The following is a 23,523-nucleotide window of genomic DNA, read 5'->3' as shown; positions in this document are numbered from 1 at the left end:
AGTGGGTGCCTACATTTCGGGTTGGAAGCTCAGATGTGACAGCATGCGATGGCATTGCTCTTCTTAGGAGGCACCAATTCATGCATGGTAGTTGTCCTGGCATCTGTGCATCTCCCTAAATGTGCCCAGTGGCTTAGATATCTTTCCAAAAGAACTTGCCCTGTAGAGACTATGTGAGCCTCTGTCCCCTGCATCCACCCTATTACCCTCCCAGGGGAAGTCAATGGGGGCTGAGCTTTTCGAAAACTTATGCCAGAACGGAGGTGCAAAAATGCAGCCACCAGCATCCTGGGCTGAATCCAGTTTCCACGATTTAGTTTGCTGCCTTTCAGTGGGACTCCGATAAGGCACGGTTCCCCCAAGCTGGGGGCTAGACTCCAGCTGAAGGAGCCAGATTTAGTCCTGGGGCTGCAGGGGCATAAAGGTAGCATGGAAAAGCACATGGCTTCCTTTCCGCCCCTCTGAGCAGAGCCCGGCTGAGAGCAGGGAAGACGAGGTACCGAATGCACTCGGGCTGCAGCTCTGCTGGTGTTTGAAACTCATGCAGCAACTTCTGGACCAAACCTTTAGCTCGTGACTTGCTGGAGGAGGGCAAAGACCAGCCCCTGTGCAGGCCTTGGAGTTTGGGCTGCTGAGTTTTGTCCCTGCTGTTAGGTATGCTCTTCATGTTACCCTGAGCCTTTGTCCGGAAGGGTGATGTATAAGTGAGTGTAAGGGTGATGTATAAGTGGAATAAATAAGTAAATCAGTGTAAAAGGACCATGGATCTCCCTCACTCGCTCGGGACACGCACCTGTGCATGGAAAGCAGCTGCAGTGCAACTCCCTGTATGGTAAAGTGCTGTTAGACCTGAAATCCTGAATGGTTTTGGTGGCTCACGGTGGGCAAACCTCTGTTTTGACCCTCAGCGCCAAGTGAAGTCGTTCTGTTAGGAGCCACGGAGAGAGACAGAGAGTTTTCCCTATGCAGGGAGTCGACGGCGCTCTTTTCCTTTCTTATTCCCCTTCCTGGGGAGAGGTCTCCTGCTCATGCATGGCTGAAAAGCAGGGGGAAATTCCCTCTCACACAGAGGAGAAGCGCCAGGGCTCATGCATCTCCGTTGTTTCCTCTTCGTTTGCAAGAGGATGAGGGGCTAAGAAGCAGGGAAGCAACACGTGATGGTTGCAAAGCTCTGGAGACGCTCCTGCTAGTGCCAGGGCCTGGGCACGCGGGAGCTTTCCACGACACCTGCCTCTGGCGCGGGATGTGACAAATTCTCCAAGCCTCATCTCGGGGGCAGTAAAAATTCCCATTGCTTTCAGATGTGCAAAAAGCAAACCACAAAAGGAGCCACGCCAGCAAAGAAAGAGCAAAATAAATGGGACCTGGCAACTCCTGAAGAGTCGCGCTAGGAATGAGATGAGCTCAATATATTCATAGTTTTAAAAATGCTATTTATTCTTTTCCTGTACCCCATGATTGACAGGCAGTTGTAATTCAAGATTATAAGAACATAATGTATAAAACCTGTCTCAGCCACGCTTTGTACAGTAGGGGGGGATTTATGTGCTGGTTTTATTATTAAAATGCTGCACAGTAAGCAGAGTGCAAGTTCCTGCTAGGATTAGACTCTCTTTTTTTCGTCGCCCTCCTCAGAGAGAACACAAATTTCTGCAGGGTGGAAGTTTTTTCCTTCCAGTTAGCATAACCATGGTAATAGGCCATCCTAAAAAGTTGGAGAATTTATAGGACGTGTTTGGAATGAAAGTTGAATTTAGGGTATGAAACCTCAATATCTGCTGTGGGAGCAAAAAAAAAAAAAAAAGAAAATCAGAAAAACGCTCAAGAGAAAATGGGTCATTTTATAATGCTTCAGTGGCAAAATGTTCCATAACAGGGAATTGGGATGCATGAATGGCAAATTTTGAACTATTTGCTACAATATCAGTGCAAGGGAAATTATTACCCTGGAGAGGAATTCTGCATATGCTTTTTCTCTTGTAGTAACAACATTGGGATTCATAATCAGTTTCCCAACATGTCAGCTAATCCTTTTTACTATAAAAATGTACACTCAAATGAGGTGGCATGTTTGATAGAAGTCCTAGTTGTGCTCCACAATACATCACTGCACCGGGATCTCGCTAGGGACTCATTTTGAAGAGAAGCGCCTTATGTCTAAAATAGGTCTAGTACGACACGGTGCATTTCTAAACTGATCGTTCTCCAAGTACAGGCGAAATGATTTATTTAGAAATTATTCTGCTGTTAATATGACCCGTTCAAAATTGCCTTCGTCAGGTGTAAGTTCATTAGAAAAGTAACCTGCAAAACCCTTTTTGCTTGTTTTCTTTGCTTCGCATAAAGGGATCCATTTTTGAACTTCTGCTAAGGGCCCAGCATGAGATAGGGAGGCTCTGGTGCAGCCAGAATTAGCACTCAGTGGGCGCGTCTACACACGCGCATTTACTGCGTAGTAACCAAAATTACTGCACAGTACAAGCATGCATCTACACGTGCATGCCTGTACTGCACAGTAAATATGGTGACTTACGCCGACTTGAGCATAAGTTTGATACATGCATTATGCAGGCATCAAATGTACGCCCGATTAGTTACTGTGCAATAACGCATGCGTAGATGCCTTACTGTGCAGTAACCCTGTGTGTGTGGACTGACTCGGGACTAACTTTACTCCCAAGTCAGTCCACTTGCAGCTTTAATGGCTGCATGTGCAGATGCTGGCCTATTCCTACTTGCTGAGCAGTAACTTACTCCGCAGTAAATTTAAGCTGGAGTAAATGGACGTGTAGACACACCCAGTGCTTCTGAATTGCAGTTTGGTGCCTTATTGCAACTATCCTTAGTCTGCCTTCTTGTTGACGTCTCTTCTTATCCTCTGGCTTATTTTATGCACACCCTTGAGCCATTACTGCAAACAGGGCAGGAGGTGTAACAAGCAGCAGGTGATCCCCACCGAAAAATGGGATGTTTTGGATCTCTTGTATGCCATTCTTATGGGAATGCACGTTAAATGGTGCAGGCAGTATTTATAAACTGTTTTCTCCTTTTGTCCATTGCTGTTGGAGTAGTCAGCGGCCTCCTGGATTCCATGTAGCCATCACGATAACTTCAATCTCACTATGAAAAGAAAAGAGAGAAATAAAAGTGAGCCCCAGGTGTTTTACAACCCATGCAGCTTCCACAGTAACTGGTGCAGGTCATTTTTAGGTGGCTAAATGGGGAGCTAGCACAGCTGGTCCTTGCTCACTCGGTTCTGGATCTTCCCATGACTGATGGCTGCAGCTGCGGAGGTTATTTGAGGTGTCTTCTCACAGGCTGTCAAGAGCTTATGGAAAAGAAGCTTCTGTGAGTCAGTGTCTTCTGTTTGCTTGTTAGTCTTGCATTTATAATGTTGTTTTACTCCGTCAGTTCAGTGCTAGGATTCTGGATGTATCGGGTCTGCATCTCCTCCTTCCCCTGCAACCATGGGCATACGTACCTTGTTCCAGTTCAGTTAGGCATTTTGGTAACCCTCCACCTAACTGGGCTTCTACACCAGGAGGCACATTAAACACCACAAATTGGGAGCATTTTTAAAATCTATGATACATCTGGAAAGGACACCTGAGGGCCATCGAGAGAATGAAAGGGAAGGGCATTTGTTTGTACTTAGTGGGCACATCTACACATGCACGTTTACTGTGCAGTAACTGAACTTACTGTGCAGTACAGGCACACTTCTACACATGCGTGCCCGCACGATGCAGTAAATATGGCGACTTACACCGACTTGAGTGTAAACTTGATACTTGCATCATGCTGGTATCAAATTTACACCCGATTAATTACTGCACAGTAATGCACATGTAGACGCCTTACTGTGCGGTAACATTGTGTGTGTGGACTGACTTGGCACTGACTTTAGTCCCAAGTCAGTACACAAACAGTATTAATGCGCTTTAATGCCTGCACATGTGAATGCTGGCCTCTTCCCGCTAACTGCGCAGTGAATTTAAGCCGACGTAAATGCATGTGTAGACATGCCCACCGTGTTCAGTCTCTCTAGCCTTTCAGAACCACGATTAAATGCCTTGACTCTTCATTGCTCTGACTACTGCAGTTTTACACCTTGTCAAAGTGCTGCAGTGTTTTGACAGGTACTCAGCACCACCCTTGCTTTCAGATTGCCACCCTATAATGCTTTGGGGCTTTATGTGACACTCCCTTTAGATGACCCCCGACAAGGTTTTTAGCCAAGTTTCTTACTGTGCGCTGACTTGTACTGTTTTGGTGCCCAGCACACACAGGCACAGGCTGAGGATTCACATATAATCGTGATAGGAATGTGTATGCAGTCAGTAAGATGCATACTTTTGAAGAAGTGGATCTGCTGTTCTTCTTGCGTATGACTTCAGAAAGTCATCTCCTCCAACCATTTAAGAGCAGAGCCATCAATATTACTGCACTCTTTCAGGAATATTCAGATCTGCTGTTGTTTCCACTGGAAGCATCCAACTGCAGATATTTAGCTAGATACTTGTGCTGCTTTTGATTGCCGATGAGTTGAGGAAAGCATCAGGTCATCAGAACAAGGGAGAGTGAGATCCCAAGGGAAGTAACTGAGCTGGGGTTTGGAAGCCCTGACGTGTCAAACCTTAAGGTAGGACAAGGCAGAGCAGTCCTCCAGTGCAAACACTGGATGTGAACTTTTTGTGAGCTTTGGCTCTACTGAGCTGTATATAATAACCATGCAAATGTAGTGACCAACAACACAAGCCATGATGATCCAGCAGCGCAGGAGCATGACATGAGCATCTCTCCAAAGATCATTCTCTGCCAGGACTTGGCCTGACTCAGCTTCAGTTCATTCCCAGTAAGAACAGAAACTTCCCCGCAACTCGGAGGAGAGCCTTATAGATAATTTAGCTCTTCAAAGAGGAATCTGGGGAGGAGATAGGACTGCAAGCCAGTGCACCTGCTGTTTGGGAGAGAGGCCAACGTGTCTGAAGCTGGCTAGAGATGGGCCTGGACCACAAAGCTGTGATTCAGACGTTCATTTGACAGTATCCACTCTTAGCGTCCCCATACAATCCCCAGCAAAAAAGCAAAGGAGCAGTAGAAACACCAACGGGTTACAAGGCTTAATTAATTAATTGCTTACAAAGTGCTTTGCATCCTTGCATGACAAGTTGTGCATAATAACTGCAAGCTATTGTTGCCCATGTTCTGTTCTCATATTGGAGTGAATCGGCAAGGGCTGGGCAATCAATACCCGCCTCGGACTGAAAATCGATGAAAGCCCATGGGAGGGAGGATGGTTTTGCAGCAGTCGGAAGACCTGGATTCTGTTCCTGGCACTAGGAGGAGGGGAGAAGCCAGCGAAGCTTGCTGCGCTTTGATTTCCCCATTTGTGTAATAGGAATAATAACAACACAGCCTGACCTCGCCAGGGTGCGGGGAGGAATTTGTTCAGAAACGCTGCCAGAAGCACGGGGAGGGGAGGATGCATATGGAAAGGGGCGTCTGGGTGTCTTGTGCATCATTCCTGCCAGAGGAAATGTTACGAGGGTGCCCGTCTCCCATTGAAAGTCTGTTTTAATTGGGCAAAAGGTAAAATCAAAGCATGCAAAGACCTGCGGCCTTACAAAAATGCCAACCCACCAACCCAGGACATGACGCCAGAACGCAGCCCCGGCGGCTCCCGCGCGTCCCAGGCCGAGCATGCAAAGTGGGCAGGAGCGGTGTGGAGCTGGTGCCCTACACTAACACCATCATTTTGTAATTGGCTGTTAAACTGAGCTCCTCTCTCGGGCCAATAAAAACCTCTCCTCATTCAGCTACCCTGAAATGACATTTTTGTAAGTCAGGGTTTTACCGTCGCAGGCTCATTTTAACACATAACAGTCAGCAGCAGCACATCAATTTTTTATGCCTGCCCATTACAAAGCCTTGTATAAAAAGAAAGGTGGTTTAGATGATAAAATGGATGTGAAAGTTTTTACCGCGTCCTACCGAAGAGCTGAATAATTCAAGATGGTTAATGTTGACAAGCCCTTTTCATTCCACCTTGCACGTCCCAAGGGTTGGCACGCTTAAATAAGATTTTCTAGGAGAACCATTGCTTTGGGCCACCCTGGCCATAGTAAGTGGTGCGTTTCGTGTCATTAATATTCAAATTTGGACATATTACGACATTTTCTTGCATACCCCCAAGTAAGACGCGCACCTTGTTTTGGAAAGGCAGGATGAAGGGGAAGAGATTTTTTCCAGCTTCATGGCTGACTTCTGGTCCAGGGGAAGTGTCTATCCATCCACCTTACTTGCCCTCCCTTTCTGGCTCAGGGAAAAGTTAGAGGTTTCACCCTGTTGAAGCCACTGCTGAATTGGCAGCAGCTTTTGGATGCAGTCTGGGAGTGAATATGGTATTAAAAACAGAAGGCAAAAGGGTAACTAAAATGCTTGAAGCAATTCCTTTTTCCTCCTATTTTTCCAGAGAGAGGTGTGTTCATGAAGTAGGTATAACTTCCAAAAATGTTCATTCATCTGCGTTAGACTTCAGGAAAGAAACTATGAATAGGGTGAACTTGAAGCTCTATTTAATGTTGAGCGGGTGCTCAAGTCCCATTGACTGCATGGGAACCGAAGCCCCTCCTGTCTTACGTGCAGACACTCGAGTCGAGGACAGCCTTGATCTCCTGAAACGGGACAAAATTTGACCTAGGACACGTATTGCGAAGTTGATCAAACAGGTACCTCTAGCAACTATATCTGGAAATCTTCAAGACTAACATCATGGACAGTTATCACGGCCGGCTGATCCGGCACGCGTCACGTTGCCATGCTCTCTGACCAAACGTTGCGTTGCTTTTTCTCCCCCAGCGGCAGCATAGCAGGATTTCTCCTGAGGACGGTGAACAAGGACGCATGTTTGTCACAGACGTGAACTGGGATAAAAACATCGTGGCTTTTGTCACTTCAAGCATCCTGCTTCTGCATTTTATTGGGTGGAAGGGGTGGTCTGTGAGTTTGTGTGGGTTTCAGTCTCCGTATATTCGGTGCAGAATAAAATGATGTTTGTAGAGGGTTTTTTCAGCCATGCAGTTTAGGCTTGAATATATCACATGCTACCGAAAACAAGACACTAGTCACGTTTTACGGAAACACGTAGCGTGTCGTGCATGTGTTGTGGTATCCTTTGTGACAGCAGCTTAATTCCCTCCTAATAGAAAATAAACTCGACTTCATACTGATTCTACTATTGCATGCCAGGGCTTGCCTTTTTCTTTTAAGTGAAAATGATGGCTTTTGCATATTTTTGCCACGATCCCTCCCAGTTTCACCATAAGGACGAACCGCCGTTAGCATCAGATCAGTTGATGAAACACCTTTTGGGTGAAGCATTAGGTGCCAGATGCAAAGGCGACTCGATGGTCCTTCCTCCAAGTGCAGCGGGCTTTGGATCAGATCCTAGACTGGGAGATGCCTGATGTTCGGGGTTTTGAACTGGGACAGTGCTGGGAGCGAGGAGTTGAGTGACTGGTGTCAAAGGAACGTGTATTATTGCGTTGAGGTTGGGAAGAGGGTGTGAAAGCATGGGGACGAGAGGGGAGCGGCGTGGTGGGAGTTGAGAGGGCAGGACAGGGGGAGAGCCTGAGATGGAGACGGGTGTAGAGGAAGGAGAGACGAGCAAACTAAGAAAAGACACGTGCGATTCCACATCGCAGGAGAGGAACGAATGCCTCCAGAAGAGCTGCAGCTTCTCCAGATGAAAGCAGGGAGCAGGCTGCCGTGTGAAACCCCACCCCGAGGACATGTAACCTGACTGAAATATCTATTTCAGGAAAGCATTTGCAGAGCTTTTCTAGCCTGGCAAAGGTCACCTCTTCAACGCACCGGGGTCTTCAGACGCCTGTAATAATTCCTCTTCCCTCAAAAATAGCAAAGCATGCCACCGTTGAAATGCAATCGGAGCTCTTCGGGGCAGCCCGAATCGTACCACGCTCATTTTCCTTTATACTTCTGCTTAAGGTAAATGAGGCGCCTTCTGCATCGACAGCTACTCAGAATTCATAAGCCAGCATTTTTCACCAGGGACCAGGAATGATGCACGTTGCACCTTATTACCTCTCTCTCATTCCTCCTCCCTTCGAGCAATCAATACCGTTCTCAGCGTACGCTTCTCTTTAAAGTTGTTTTGCAGCTTCCGTGTCAAAATGATGCGAAAACATTCATTTTTCGCACCTAACATGCCTAAGCCTGGCTTTGTTCTAAGGGACGTGCTGCTCAGTAAAGAAACTTTCCTTTTCCGCCGTGGAGTTAAGTCACGCGGTGAAACGGAATAATTGACCCCACTGTGAAATTCGGGAACACCTGGCAAATGCCTGGCTGGGCTTATGCTATTCCCAACACCATTTCTGGGCTGTTTGCATTAATGTACCATATCTTTGATTATTTCTCCCGCTAAAATCCTGTCTCCTTCTGCATCTTTTGCCAATAATGCCTTCAAATCCATTACCTCTTCTTCCGTAGTTGCAGTCCCCACTCCTGGGCTGTCAGATGAGGACACGGTGCATAGCTGAACACGAATCTCTTGAGAGTATTTTAACCACCTTTATAGGGGCAGGACATTGGCTGCCGTAGTCCTCCCACTTCACCCGTGGCAGGTTTGGGTGGTATATGTCGCGGGTGTGTCAGGGTTGACTGCATAGTTTGCCAATTTGGGTTTGGATAGGGATGATCCTGCGCCAGGTCACTGGACTAGATGACCTCCGGAGGTCCTTTTCTATGACGCTAGCTGGGAGAGAAGGGCGAAGGGGGAAATGGAGAGCTGCGTCTTCATTTGCACGCATGGATTAATCAGACAGCATTAGATAGACCCGAATGGCGGAGCCGGGGAGTTGTTTCACAGTTGACGGTGCTGGACGCTCCCCAGAGCTAAGCTTTGCCTCTGCAAATACGTGTCCTGCCTACCTCGAGCATCGTTGCAGAGGTTAGGATCGACGCCGCGGTCAAGCCTTGGGATGGGCTACCTAGGCAAGTGGGGGAATCTCCATCCCTGGAAATTTTAGGAGCAGGTTGGATAGACATTGGCTGGGATGGTTTAATCAGGGATGCCCCTGTCCTGAGCAGGGGGCTGGGCTAGATGACCTAGCGAGGTCCCTTCCAGCCTGACTTTCCTTGAATGTGGTCTTGAATGCGGATGTATCTGGTTGGATGCTTTGTTTATCCACTCAAACACGCCCGTGCATATTTTTTCTCCTTAATTAAAGTGGAAATGAACCTAAAACACCTGTCTTAATAAACTATATGACTTTCTCTCATGATCTAAAATCGAGATTTTTTAGCGCGGGCCTGTGCTGCTTCGTTCTGCTGTATCTGTATACCTGTCTCGTTGTATCAAACCCGTAAGAAAAACTCATGCAGAATTTTGACATGTATTTTGTTTGCCATTATCCTGTGTCAGACATTTCATTACAGCTTGGAAACACATAACTAAACAATTTCGAAAGGAAATAGTCTATTTGCAGTCGTCTGCTGGCGGCCTGCAGCCAATACTTCACACCATTTGTCAAGGAGATTTTATACATCTAAGCACCAGGTGCTTTGGGGACAACGAGCACGCATCTTTTGAGAAGGCCTACAGGCTGGGAGCACGGTCTGGTGCTAGACGGAGGAGAAGAGGACTGATAGTGGCAAAGATCGAGTCCGAATGTCTAGGGAGAGGGAGGCGTGCATATGGCATCACTCGTTTCATGCCGGATCTGCGGGACTTCGTCAGGTTTAGGTGAAAAGGCAGGTGCCTACATCAAAGAGCAGATGTAGAGATTTTGAAAGAGATTCTTCCTTCCCCTCCCTATCGCACGCCAGAATTACCACGTTATTCTTTGCAATGCCCAGGCTTGAGCTGATCAAAAGAGAGGTGCAAAAAAAGGTACCCAGCCCAATTTGGCACTTCTTGGTGCTCAAGCTGCCCTGCTGCTCCCAGGCAGCGAGAGGGAGATGAAGGCACGGGACCAAGTCGTTGCTGTTCCTGCTCTGGCGGAGGGATCAGAAACGAGTCGCAGATAGGGATGGAGTCGGGTGAGAATGCATCCTAGGCAAGAGGTTTCATCTGGTCACCCAGCCCAGAGCAAATACCAAGTTGCTTATATATGATAATATCACTTTCTTGATATGTACTGGTCTGTATTCCCATCTCACTGCTTTTGGGAAAGCTCCTACAAAATTACTTTCCGTGTCTCTTTAAATAACTTTTTCTCCATTATTGTCAGTCCCGAGGCTGCACCAACCCTTGGGCCACCTTTGATGCAGCAATAACTTTCCTTCATTCTTCCCTGTCTTTTGCAATCCTTGTACAATCAGTCAGTTTTAATCCCATCCAGTCTTTGATGTTGGTGTCCAACTTGTCCTAGGTTGTTGCCGTCTTTGTCCACACACTGCACACTGCAGGATGGTGTTGGCACGGGTGCATGTCCAAACCACTGTTTGGAGTTTTGTTCTGGATTTTGTGTGTTTATGCTTGTTCATCTCCCCTTCGCTCTTCATCACACACAGTTTTGGGGAGGGTAGATCACCTGCATTGCATCTCTTAATCACGATAAATATCCAAAACAAAGAAAAGTGTGTGGGTTGCCTGCACAAAGAGATGTTAAAATAAAAGTGAGACCAAATTCCACTGCACACGTAATTGCAGTGCTGGCATAGACCGAACCCGTGCATCCTTCCAGCATTTGCAATGCGAAGATTTGTTTCTATAAAGCTAAACCTTATTGCTATCAGTCTGAGAACTGACGGATTAATTTCTTTGTGTCCTATGCATGGGTTCATTATGAATGAAATGGTAGTATCATTATAGAGACACGTTACAGTGAATGATTTCACGCTAACACAGAATGTCACCGTATCGCTCTCTCTGAGCAGAGATGACTAGTTTAAAAGGGCATCTTTCATATGAGTAAATGGTTTATTAGGAGGCATGGAATAGACTTTTTTGCTCAGAAATGGAGCTGAAAGGATAATACCGAGTAATTGCATTGTACAGTGCTTCCCAGTGTTTTTACATGTTCTTCTGTATGGGGGGGAAAAGCGGGGAAGCCGTTTTCATGCATCGGGTTTGGGGGTTTTTAGCAATCGTTGCTAATAGGATGATTTTTGTGCGTGTGTTTCAGGATGGAATGGGAAACCTGAGAATCACAGAAAAAGGTCTGAAGCTAGAAGGAGACTCCGAATTCTTGAAGCCCCTCTACGCCAAAGAAATCCGCTCCAGACCTGTAAGTTATCCGGAAAGGAGAAAAAATAATGCCGTTTCCGTAGGCGGAGTACTAGCAAATCCATTGACTGTGCTAGATGCAGGTGATTTGGGGACTGAGCCAGGGGGTTTTCTCTTGCCTGGCTCCCACGTGTATTTATGTCAAGTTATATCCCAAGTTTCGCTTTTTTTGTTTTTAAAAGTAGGTCCCATGGTTGTAAGAAGCCATCATTTCACTTCACTATGGGAGTCGAGAAGTGGCAGAAGGTGGTGAGATCTAGCTCACCATTTACTAACTGAGAAAGGATTATCCACCTGGTTTGTGCACCCTAACTCGCAATAAACCCTCACTAAGGGCTCAACCCAGTATGATGCTAGGACAGTGTTTCTCGGCCAGGGTGCTACCGTACTGGGGAGTGCCTTGAGATCCTTTTAAGGGTGCCGCGGGGTGCTACGCCATGTTAGCACCGTTAGGTGTGCAAACACGATTCACCAGATCAAGCCAGAGCTTTCAAATGGGAAGCTACAGCGTTAAAAACTTTGTGTCCCGTTGTGGCCTTTCTTAGTTCTTTGCAAGAGAAGACTTGCTCTGTTATTAGTCAAGAAATGAGTGAACGGTAAGAGCTAGCATCTCCAAGGGGCGTCTCAGGTCTAACGAGTGCTGCCTCGAGTGTGAAAAAGTTGAGAACCGCTGTAGTCGGGACTCTGTGATTATTCTTGATTGCGCACACCTACAACGCGGCAGGTTTTGAAATTGCTTAGTGCTAAAACTAAAAGAGGTCTGCCCAGCAAGAGAGGCAACGTTTAAAGATGTGAAGATGAGCAGGAACCCAAGTGTGATTGAAGCAGCATTTTAAAGAAAAGATTTAGTGTATTATCGGCTCTTTCTGATCATCCCGATGCAATCTGGTGTGGCCTGAGCAGCTCTACAAAAGCCGAATAGGTTACACAGCCCTTCTGTTTTGTATTGCTACTTCAAAGGAGAGATCATCTCTTCCGCTTCCTGTTCAGAAGTGTTAATTTGATTCAAATATCAATCTCCCACTTGGATGACGATGGCAGATAGCTAATTAAATAACGTTAACATCCCCTTAGCTAGACATTTCAGTAGCCTTGCAGAAATTGGAATTTGTGGAGTAATCAACGCAGCATCCAATACAATATCCGATTTAATTATCGAAGGTTGTAACCTCTGCAAAATGGCTGCAGATTGATTTGTCAAAGCGGAATCATTTAGCAAGAGAAGTTAATGAGAAAATTTTCATATTTATAAATGTTTTCATCCTGGAATTAATGGAGAGCCTTCGAACCTTGTAACATAATTCACTTTGGTGGATAGAGCACATGAGGGAATGCCTCGCGGAGTTTGAGAAGCTGATGGGAAAAATTGCTCTATTTGTTGTCCCACCATTAGGTTTTGGAAGCGACTTTTTATCTGAAGGGAATAAAGAACAACTTGCATGAGTTGCCGCTGGGAGATTTAATCTTTAGACTGTGATGTAGCCTTCATTTCAGTGTGGTGGAGGGACAAAAGGTTTCTTCCCGTGCTACTAACGGCTGTGAGATTAGATTGAACAGTGTGGTTGGTGATTCAACGAATGCAAAGAAGGCGAAACTGGAGGTAAAGCATATCCTGTGCAAGTGTTGCTCGCTCCACTTGTCCTCCCATATCGTAATTAATATCATTGCCATTAGCCGGGGAAAGGACTAGCCGTGAATCCAAGTTGCCTGATATACAGCTCAGCTGGAGTGTTCCCAGTGTGCTCTGTGTGTGTACATGCGTGTGTGTCATATATAACACACCAACGTGTACATCTCCACTGACTTCTCACCGAGCCTGCACTGGGCGTGGTAATATTGGAATTAAAGTATCTTGATCAAAGCAGGCCACCCTCGTAACGTGAGATTTAATAGCAGTTATTAACAATTAACAATGTAATAAAAAAAAGCTAATTGCCAAATTCAGCTCTCAGTTATACCCCTAACAAATCCTGAGTAATTCTATTCCTATGGAGCTAATTAAGATTTTCACTCGTGCAGAATGTAGTTTTAAATGCAAGTGTAAGAGAAAAGACATTAAAAAAAAAAGACAAATAATAAAGTGCCAGGAATATGTTAATGTATAATAATTTTCTTTGTGTTTAATTAAACAACCTAAGAGTTGTGTACAGTCTGCTAGCTTAGATAATGGCTTTATTTATGGCTCAAAAGGTTTCCAGATGCTGGTTATGTATAATAGATGAAGTTCAGCAAAAGACAGGGGGGTTAATTTGAGATGCATGTAATTTATTAGAACAAAGTTACACAATAAGTACCGCATTGTTTGTTTGTAAAAGCAATTGCAGGGCTGTATTCATCCCTGGCAAAAGTAGCTGCAGTGTCACATGATCTCAGCAGACTTGGGCCGATGCTATGTGAGGATATCTTGATGGAGCGCTCCCAATCCTGGCGACTCTGTGGCTGGAGCTAGATGATTCCTATGGGACTCTCTTAGGAACGTGTCTTTGTAGCTGAGGATAGTCAGCAGCTCCTTTTCTTCTTGGATGCATCTCTCGTTCCAGCATAGATCGAGAGGAAAAACATGCCCAGACCATTTCTGTAGGGGTCTTAGCCCCAATTAGAAAATTGAGGATCTCTGTTTAAAAGGGGTGTAGGGGGGGATGGAGAAAACCCTTGGCATGGGAAGGTGGAAAACCCCTCAAGGTTCGGCTTCTGCAAAGGGGCCTTTGGGTGGGTGCTCTGGGAGGCTGGGGCAGCTGCGGCAGTTGCAGAAAAAGGGAATTGGGCTTTGGCAACCTGAGGCCCCACCGCCAACATGGGTGCTAAATGGCTGAGTTGAATCTCATCTCCCACAATTGAAGTCCTGCCCATGAAATTGCAAACAGTGATCAACTAGAGCAGGGGTCCCCAAACTGTGGTATGTGTACCCCCGGGCAGTACGCAAGGTATCCAGGTTGTAGCCACAGTGGTCTAGAGGAAAAAGCAATCGGGGCTCATGGTAGAGGTGGTCTTTTATTAGACCAGTAAGACTTTTGCAAAAAAAAAAAATCTTTAATTGCAAGCTTTTGGGCACAAATACCCTTCATCAGGCATCGGAGAAAAGATCGTAAAAATCCTCATGCAGGAGAAATCGTATACTGGCAGATTTAATTTTCATAATAATACTCATTGGCATTTAAGGGATGAAAATATAAAACATACGCTGGTAGGGGTATGTGGGAAGCTGGTAAACCCAGAAGTGGGTACTCAAGAAGAAACAAATTGGGACTGTCCAGTCGAGAGGTACCATGGATTCAAGTGGTTCCTCGTGACCTAATAGAGACCTGTTTGTTGGTAAAATATTAGCAGCCGGGACCAGGCATCACGGCACTGTGAGGAGGTTCAGGCACCTAGAAGCGGGCTGTGGAGACTCGATCCTGGCTGCAGCGAGGATGAATGCTTTAGCCTTGCTTGAAAGAAAAATGATAGATGCACCAGGTTCTCCAGAAGTGAGCAGAGCAGCTTAAACTCCCAGCTGAACATATTGCACGCTAAACGTTATTTTCCATGCCACTTGCATGGAACATGAGCATCTTGCTGCCTTTAATTAAGAAGTTAACTGGACCATGAAGTATTGCCTGAGTAAATAAAAGTGATTTGCACTTAGTCAAGAAGGTGCATTAGGCATCTTTGCATCGCTTTTGTCGCACATAAATTATGGAGATTATTAAAAATTGGAAGGGTCATCTCTAAGCCCATCTGCGTGTTGGATTTTTTTTTGCCGCTTTCGGGACGCGACTGTCTTTCTAACCGGCGTAATTTATGGTGGACAATCGTGCGAACCATCTGCTTCCTTATAAATCAGACAGAGAAACTTTGACTGAAAGTTGCACGTAACAGCACAATTGTTAATTTTATGTGCTGGAAAGCCGTGATAACAGTTTTGTGGTCTTCAGTCTGCCTCGTTGTAATTTAACTAGAATCTTTAAAAGTGAAAATTTCATGCCTCTTTTGAGAAGAGCTATTAACAAGCAGGTTCCTGGAAACTCCCTTAAAGCAAGGTTTTAGTCTTCTTTAATGCAAATGATTTTCCTTGTTTTGATGCTTGCTGCTTACCAGGTCTGGAGGCAACATGAAAGGGAAGACGCTTGGGATGGAGCATGGAAGCCTGTGCGTTTTCTGTCCCGATAAGAGCAGAAATAAAGTAGTGTGCTGAGGTGACACCATCAAAATGCAGGCTGTATTACTTGAATAACTGCCTGACAGCTAGAGAGATGGTAATCTCGGCGCTAGGTAAGAGGAAGAGATATTGGCATGTCGCAAGTTTAGGATTCAAAATCCTTCATTCAAGAGGCAAAGGCAAGTTAGCTTATGTTTTGTTTTTAAACTTGATGGTTGTTTGTTCTCTACTTTATAACTTATAGATTTCATAGACACGAGGGCTGGAAGGGACCTCGCATCAGATCTAGTCCCCTGCCCGAAGGGCAGGAAGTCAGCTGGGGGCAGTTTCATGTATAGAAAATAATTTCCTGTATAGAAAATGAGGCCCCGATTCTGTGAGTATTTGTGCATGTGCAATCCCGTTGAAGGCAATAGTTACTCATGTGAATAAGGTGAGGGATTGCAAGATTGAGCCCCTCGTGTTTAATGAAACTATTCGCCATGGGCCTATCGTTGTGTCCCTATAGGCAAACGGTGGTGCCAGTGGCCAGGTCCAGGGGCGCAGACCCCGTTGCAGGACAAAGCCGTCCTCCAGGTAAAGATGTGCTCACCTGTCTCCCTTCGATTGCACCGTTGCAGTCCTACCGGAGAATTTGATCTGCCTTTCCAGGCCCCGGGCTGGCCCAGACTCTCGGGTCCATCGTGCCGTTCTGTTTCTTCTTTTCCTTTCTGAGATCATGCTTTTAAAATGACTGCGGAGTACTTTGGCAAAAAATAGTCCAAATGCTTGAAAGGGAAAGTTTGGTGCCAGATACAGCACGGCAGCTTTTAGTTTTATTTTGATGGGGCGCTCCAGGCCCCGATCCTGGAAGCTGTACACCTGTCGAGGATCCTGTGCAGAGTGGGGGTGACTTCAGCACAAGCAGTTTGCAAGGTAAGGGCCACGGGACATGGATGCCGCTCTCTTTGGACCCAGTGTCAAAACTTGCAGCGACTTCAGTAGGAGCAGCCTTAAGCCATCGTTCTCCCAGGACTGGGGCCGATAACTATTATCTTTTTAACTAGTGAATAGGATGTTGGCATCAATGCAAGAACTTAATTTCAGCTGCATGAAATATAATTCCAGATATTTTCCATTTCTCTGAATGATTCTGTTATTAGCAACAACAACAACAGAAAAGAAAGCCTTCCCCCAAATCAATATTTAAATGACGCCGGCTTTAAAGGAAGCTTCTAAGGCTGAGAAATAATTATCTTGCAAATGCAGTTGTCTCGCAATGTACAGCTTTGGAAAGCGGGGCGGGGGCTTCATTGCAGAACGCAGGAGCAGCTTCATAATCCAGGTATTTTCTTGCATGATTTGCTCTGCGGGTGTACGTGCCCCAAAGCTAAAAATATGCGTTGATCAACAATAAAAAAACAAAAAACTCATTTGGATTAAACAGTGACATGGACCCACAGTGGGGCCTACCTGCCTCGTAGCCAAAAATACATGCTTATAAACAATAAAATGCTCATTTGGATTAAAAAGCAACATCCACCCACAAGGAGAGGCAAGTGCAGATGGCAAGATAATTGTAAGGTTGTGCAGTCAAGCTGCGTAGATAGACTTTAGCCTTCAGTTAAGGCCCCAATCACTCATACGAAACGAAGCATGGGGTCTTTTTTCCATGGGCAGGGGGCAGATATTTTTTTTCTTCCTTTTCTACAGGACAAGAAAATGGTACCAAGATTGTCTCCTAATGATTAAGGCCCTGGTCCAAGCAAGCACTTAAAAGCATTAATCGCTTCACTGGAGTCAGTGCACAACCACCCTCCTAAGCCATTTGTTCACCATCACTCACCGGTCCCTAAATTCCCTGATTTTTCTCTGCCATTTGAATGATTCCCGAAGAAAACGAGCTGATAAGAGAAGAGATGAACCATGCATGATGCAGTGGGCCTATATAGGACAAGGCCACCTTTCTCATCAGTCCCTTGAGACTTTTTCAGGTCGCGGGACCTGGCCCTGCAAAGCGCACCGCCGAAGACCGGTGTCTTCTGTTGTGCCACGTGTTGCAAAGCCCTCTCCTCTCCGTTGAATCCAGATAGCAGGTACTGCCAAAATATTATTTTAAAACCCCTATTAACTTGACAAACAAATGGAATTGCTAATTACCAGATGCCTCGCAGAGAGAGCTGTTCTCGCAGCTGTGTCCAGCCAGCCCCCTCGGAGAAGCGATTAAGCATATGTAGCATCGCTCGTCCGGCCCGTTCGTCATTAGGGCTCACGCGCGTGTGATCCAAATGTCTCGTTCGGTTCGGTCGTCGCGGAGTCCTTACTCACTAACAGCAAGGTGAGAGCAGGCAATCAGGTGAACAGATGAGACGGACCGAGGCCATTAATGAAGTTGCAATGCGCGTTGCAAGAATCGTCAGCTTGGCGCACGCCCCAACAGTTGAAGCTGGCTCCTTTTTGCCGTTAATGTCTGGTGAAAATACATTTTAAAAAGCCCTGAAGTTTGAACTTTCAAGGGAATTTTGGAAAATTGAACTTTACATGATTTTGCATACCTCCCCCTCGCTTGCTGCAGTATCTGGGACCTGTCGGGGAGTGGCGTGCTTCGTTGCGCAGGAAAGAAATAGGCAAGTAGAGTGGGTTCAACCCATCTTCCCGCTGCCATGCAGGTCCCGGAAGAAGGAGACATTGGAAGCGCCGCAGTAAGCAAAACTTATGAAATAATTTCCCGAGTCGCCTTTCGAGGTGGAAGCTCGTTGAGGCTGCCGATGGCATTTTGAAAAGAATTTCATTAAATGTTGCTAACATGTCATAAGCTCCCTTAAATGGAAGGGTAATGGCTCATAACATTTGTAAGCTTTTTAATTTCATGCAATATGAGCAGCATAATCAGCACCTATTAAAGTCAATCAGCTGTGCCAAGTGGGGCTACCTACCTTGGCTTTTGTCTATAATTTCATAGTGGGCCTACCTCTGAACGAACTCTGGGAGCAATATGTTTGCTCCTCTGTTGCACTAATGTTAGTGTGTAGAGCGAAGCCAGGAAACCCCTGACACGACCGCTGCAGAAGCATCTGAATTTGGAAGGGGAGTGAGCTCTTGGAGTCGGGGGCTCTTGTTTTCCAGTCGGGGGACTTTACTGAGGTCGAGTGGATGGACGCAGGATTTGTTCACACCTCCAGAAACCAAACACTAGAAGGGAAATTTCTCAACAAGCCCCCCCTGCACGATTTAACTTTTCTTTCCAAGGTGGTGAAATGCAACAGCCGGAGCTGCTGAAGGCAGAGGAAGGCATGCATGTGTTTCTTACCATGCTGCACCGCTTGCCCCTGGACTTTCCTTTCAGAAATTTGGGGCTGAAGTGTGTGGCCATCCAAGCAAGGCAGGGCTGTCCAGCTGACAGCCTGCCTCTTCGATCTTGTCTCCTGGCTGCCTGCTGCTCCCTCCCATCGTTTCGACTGCAATAGCCCCCTCCTTCCCTTCGGGGAGGTGGACGGCGCCGAAGTAAGGACCGCACAGCTCCGCTTCGAGTCTGTTTTCTCTCTTTAATCTCATCTCAGGAGCCATGCTTTTTTCTTAGATGATACTCCCTGGTTGCTCTGAAAATGAGAGACGTAAGGTGCCAGAAATCAGTCCCTCTTGCTGCATTTGAGCTACCTGTTGCTTATTTGCTCTTTAAAGGCAGGGGGCAAAGGTAGCAACTGGTCTGGCTGCTGTGTAGAGGCAGGCAACACCTTGGATGTGATACTTTTGGGTTGAAGTCTTGAATTTTTCATCCAAATCAAAATGTGTAGCTTGGGGCCATCAACACATGGTAGGCTACCAGAGCAACAAGCTTTGCACAGAGTCAGAAACTGCTCCGGGAACAGCATGTGCAGTTGCAATCTGCACACTACTTTCTCTCAAGGGCAAAGGCTTTGAGTTTAAGGATTTATTAAGTCTAGACATCAGCACTGACAAACAGGTCTCTGGTAACTTTGGATATGCTTAAATATAAAAATAGCCACTGTAAAACTACGGCTTAAACAGGGATGGAGCTTAGCAGAATGTGACTAGGGAGAAGGTAAGGACACCAATAGACGAACGGAGAGAGAAGAGGATAGTTCATGATGTATAATGCATACATAGAGAGACATAGACACACGTTATCCAATTTCTCTCTGGGGGGGGTGGTTAGGTTGTGATGTTTTAGAAAAGTCTTCAGACCCTTCAGCACTGATGATAAGCACATGCAAGGTGGTGGGATTTCTGATCCTGCGGTGCTGGGCATTGCATAGGTGCCATGGAGAGAAGGGCATGCAAGTGCAAAAAGGCTGGACTAAGCTGAATTGCTTTTGCTGCTGGGGCTGGGATGAAGCATCCAAAGGAGCTGCCCAAGGAACGGGGTTTGATGACACCAAAGGAGGAGTCTCAGAGGCAAATCCCTTCCCTCCAGACATGAACTTCCCATAGCAGTTTCCAACCCAAGCAATGGTTTCTCCATCAGCTTGCCTAGAACATGTCTGTACTGAAAAAACACAACCCCAAACAAAGCCATGCACCAGGAATGAATTCAAACCAGATCAGAGGAGACCATAACGAGAGAGAGAAAGGGTCTGAAGCGGAAGAGGGTGGAGGGATGGCAGGCCAAACCTATGGGCACGTATGCAGGGGCTCCAAATGGGAGGAGAGGACGGACCCGGTGCTGGCGTCATTTGAGCAGCTGGGGAGAGGAGCCCGTGGGGAGACATTTGCCACGCTCGTTCAGGATGCAAAGCCCTGTGCAGCAGAGGGAAGAGGATGTAATCGAAGTGGAAAGAGGAGCAGAAAACGCCGAGAGAGACTCTCCCCATCGCTCGCAAACCAGACCTGCCCTGGAGACGCTGCCGCCACCTGCCCGACACAGTCGCTTCTTCACGCCTCGCTGGTGGTTGCCTTAAACGCTGCTGCAGCCCGTCAGGTCACTTCGGGACACCTGCCTTCAGAGGGCTCTTTGCTGCGTTGTGCTCTTGAGGGTCGTGCTCGCTTCAAACCCCGTCTTTTTAGCGTTCCCTTTCAAAACAACATCTTGCAAGAAAGCTTTGAGGACTATCTGTCATAGCCTGCTGCTTTGGGCTCGGACCCATGGCTCTTTTTCTCTGTGGCTGAGAGAATAGGGCGTCCGTCTGCCTCTCCCTGCATTTAAATGACGGGCGGCTTTGGCTTTGTCACAGGTCAGTTCAGGTGTGTCTGCAGCATGTCTTTGGTGAGGAATACTCCCTCTCATGCATGCCAAAGTCATCAGTGCAGCGATGAAGCCACGATGGGGGCATTGCTTAGCCCCCCGAGCCTTTCTCAAGGCCTTTCCAGCATGCAAAAGTACTTAGGATCTCAGTTCTGCACCTCAGCAGCTGCTGAGCAATGTGCTCTTGCACTGGGAGGCAGCAATGGCTCGCCACTGCAGAGAGGGAAGAGCACAGCTCTCCGACTCGCCCGCATCGGTCTTTGCAGCCTGAGAGTCTCCTCTCTGAAACCGGCTAAGCCTCGCCAGGCTGATGAGATCTGACAAGCTCCCAGCCTGCACCGGTGCACCGAAGAAGATGTGCTCTCTGCAAAGAGGAGCCTGGTAAAACAGCCATACCTGCAAGAAGAGAAACAAATATAATTACTGACAAACCAATGCAATTGGGAACAATCGGGGTGATTGGGGAAGTGGCTGGGGTTCGCGGCTCCCAGCTGAGTGCCCGGTCCCTTTTCCTGTCTCGCTGCCCCTTGATTGCGTGGATCCAGGAGACTGCTGATTGTTTGTTATTGTTCCTGCTAATATTATTTCGGGTTGGGTTGCTTTGCATTTTGTTAGAGGCACAAACGGGGCATGATTGGCTGGCACCTAGAAATGAGAAGACGTGCGGTTTCTCTTGAAAGCAAAAGCACGGCTCCCTTGTAACCTTGGAGGAGTCAGCAAGCAAATAATCCACCTGCCTTCCAAGACGAGGATAGCCAACCTCATTCACAAAGGCCTGGAGGCAAACCGTTTTACATGCTAGGAACATGGCAGGCCTGAATACCCTGCCATGGTAGTTGGGATTCAGTTTGAAGCTTGAGAGGTGTCCTGTGACCATCCTGCAAATAAAGGTAAGAAAAATGAAGCCCCTAGTACTTTTACTTAATATAGGGGCTCAGCTGAGCCGTTCTGCTGCTGCTGTGCCCTGAATTGAAGCGTGTTGATTGCAGCCTTGGGAGTTTGTAAGATGAGGAGAGCTTGGTCTTCATAAATCCTTGCAAGTATCCAACATGGCATTTCATCAGCCTTTTGATTTGTCTACAGTGCTGCAATGTAATAAGGGAGTTATGGCACAGAAATGCAATAGATTTTGATCCTGGAGGCTATTGAGATTGTCTGCTCGGTATTTTGAAGGCCACTGGGTGCAGAGTTTGCGCCTTGTGCATTTATCTTGAGATCCTGCTGTCCTGAGATTGAATATCATGCCCCTCGAATTGCAGTATTCAGCATACGGCTCCTTTAATCCTACAGCCCATCAGTCTCAGGCTTGGTAGGAACCAGTGGGAAAATAACCTCAAGGTATTTGGGGATGTTTGTTTTCTAGTTTGATTTTTTTTTTTAGGTCAAAATTCAATCCTCAGGCTGATCAGAAGATCTTATAATAGTTTCTTCCTGACTTTGGTCATGACCTCAGAATGACTGTCGTTAAACAGGCCACCATTAGCTCCGTCCATTTTGCTTCTGCTCTTGCCAAAGACCTTTGAACCCTTCAACTCTATTTTTCAGCTGAAAAACTTATTCTTCTTTTTGCCCACTGACCATGAAAAAGAGAGTAAAGTGAAGGAGTCGTGTCATTTTGATGAGATGGTACCGTCGATAGAAACCCACAAGCAGCAGCACTTTATTGCAAGGAGATATCATATCACAACCAAACCTTAACATTTTGCTAGCAATAAGCATTGGAGAGAGCTCCAGTAGGTAATCTTGAAAGCGAAGATGACCTTACTGCTATGTTTCCCTGCCTTCCAGTCTGAACAGCACTATAATATAGTTGCTTTTGCAATGTAATTGCTTTCTCCGCAGGGCTTCTTCCTATTGATTCTGCTTGTGGGTATAAACCATTTGGAGGCTGGGGCCAGATTATACGTGCTTGGGCTGCATCTTACCTTTCTCTGATTTAGGAAATGCAAACAATAGTTCCATCTTGGAGACCTTCGAGAAAGTCTAGATGTCATCCCTCGCCAGCTAACAGGCACGTTTCGTTGAAGAACGGAGGCTCGGTCATAGAAGAAGCACCGAACGTGGCTAGCATTTCTCCAGGAACGCTTGCTCAATTTGAATCGTCCTCCCAGGAAGCAGGGAGGACCATTTCCAGCAAGCTGCATAAATACTCTTACATCTGCAATTGTTGAGCACGATACGATCCCATAGCAACACCGACCGCTTGCTCACAAAGTGCTTTCTCGACGATGAAACATATGAGGCGTTACCCATAATTAGGCAAGTTGCATGTTGTGATCTGTGATTGATTTGATTTTTCTCTTGCCGGCTACATCACCTATGTCTGTGTGTCCGTAAGCATCATCTATATTTTAGCATCAGTAAGGGTAGAGCTGGCATCAGAGTCGGAGGAGAATGCAAAGACCTGAATCAGGAGGTGAGACGGGGGCCAGGAAGGTCTGAGGTCGAAACCGAGATCCAAAAATTGTAGTCAGGATGGTGTCAGAGACTAGGACTCGGGGAAGCCAAAACAGCTCCTGAGGGCCTCTAAACTGGATTGGAAACCAGGCTGGGGAAGATACTGGAGACAGGATCCAGGATAGGAGGTGGGACAGGAGCTTGGGAGCACAGCTAAGGCAGGATCTGGAGACCACAAGAGGAGACGATGCTATTTGTGTGTATAAGGAGGCCCTGATCCCTCTTTGGGGCCCATCGGTGTTATCGCAATACACGGGGCAATGCAACTCATAACAGCCAAGTGTCACTCGCTCCATGTGGTCTTCATATCACCTCAAATAGCCCCTACAGATATCAGGATGCGTTTGGCTAGTAGCTTCAGACACATTTGAGCAGGGCAACAAGTCGATCTTAGACCAACGGGCCATTTACTGGCCCCGGTCTGTAGCCGGGGGCACACAAGGAAGCAACGTGTCCAGTCGCGTGTCTTCCCACCTGTACCTCCACGTGGCAGTG

The 23,523-nt window shown here is 46.6% G+C and overlaps 1 protein-coding gene across 8 annotated transcripts in view; it reads left to right on the top strand.

The window, feature by feature from the left end:
• SGCD (sarcoglycan delta) overlaps window positions 1-23,523 on the top strand; it is a 405,818-nt gene that overhangs the window by 308,505 nt on the left and 73,790 nt on the right. For 7 of the 8 annotated variants that reach the window (XM_006021126.2, XM_025200974.1, XM_025200975.1 and 4 more), the window contains one exon: window positions 11,151-11,252. The exons of the other annotated variant lie outside the window; for it this stretch is intronic. In XM_006021126.2, coding sequence (XP_006021188.1) covers window positions 11,151-11,252 — 102 coding nt within the window. The remainder of the gene's footprint in view (window positions 1-11,150; window positions 11,253-23,523) is intronic. 8 annotated transcript variants of the gene reach the window in all.

This window comes from Alligator sinensis, unplaced genomic scaffold (assembly GCF_000455745.1).
Source record: "Alligator sinensis unplaced genomic scaffold, ASM45574v1 scaffold550_1, whole genome shotgun sequence".
NCBI lineage: Eukaryota > Metazoa > Chordata > Crocodylia > Alligatoridae > Alligator > Alligator sinensis.
This window is presented reverse-complemented; position numbering and strand designations above follow the sequence as displayed.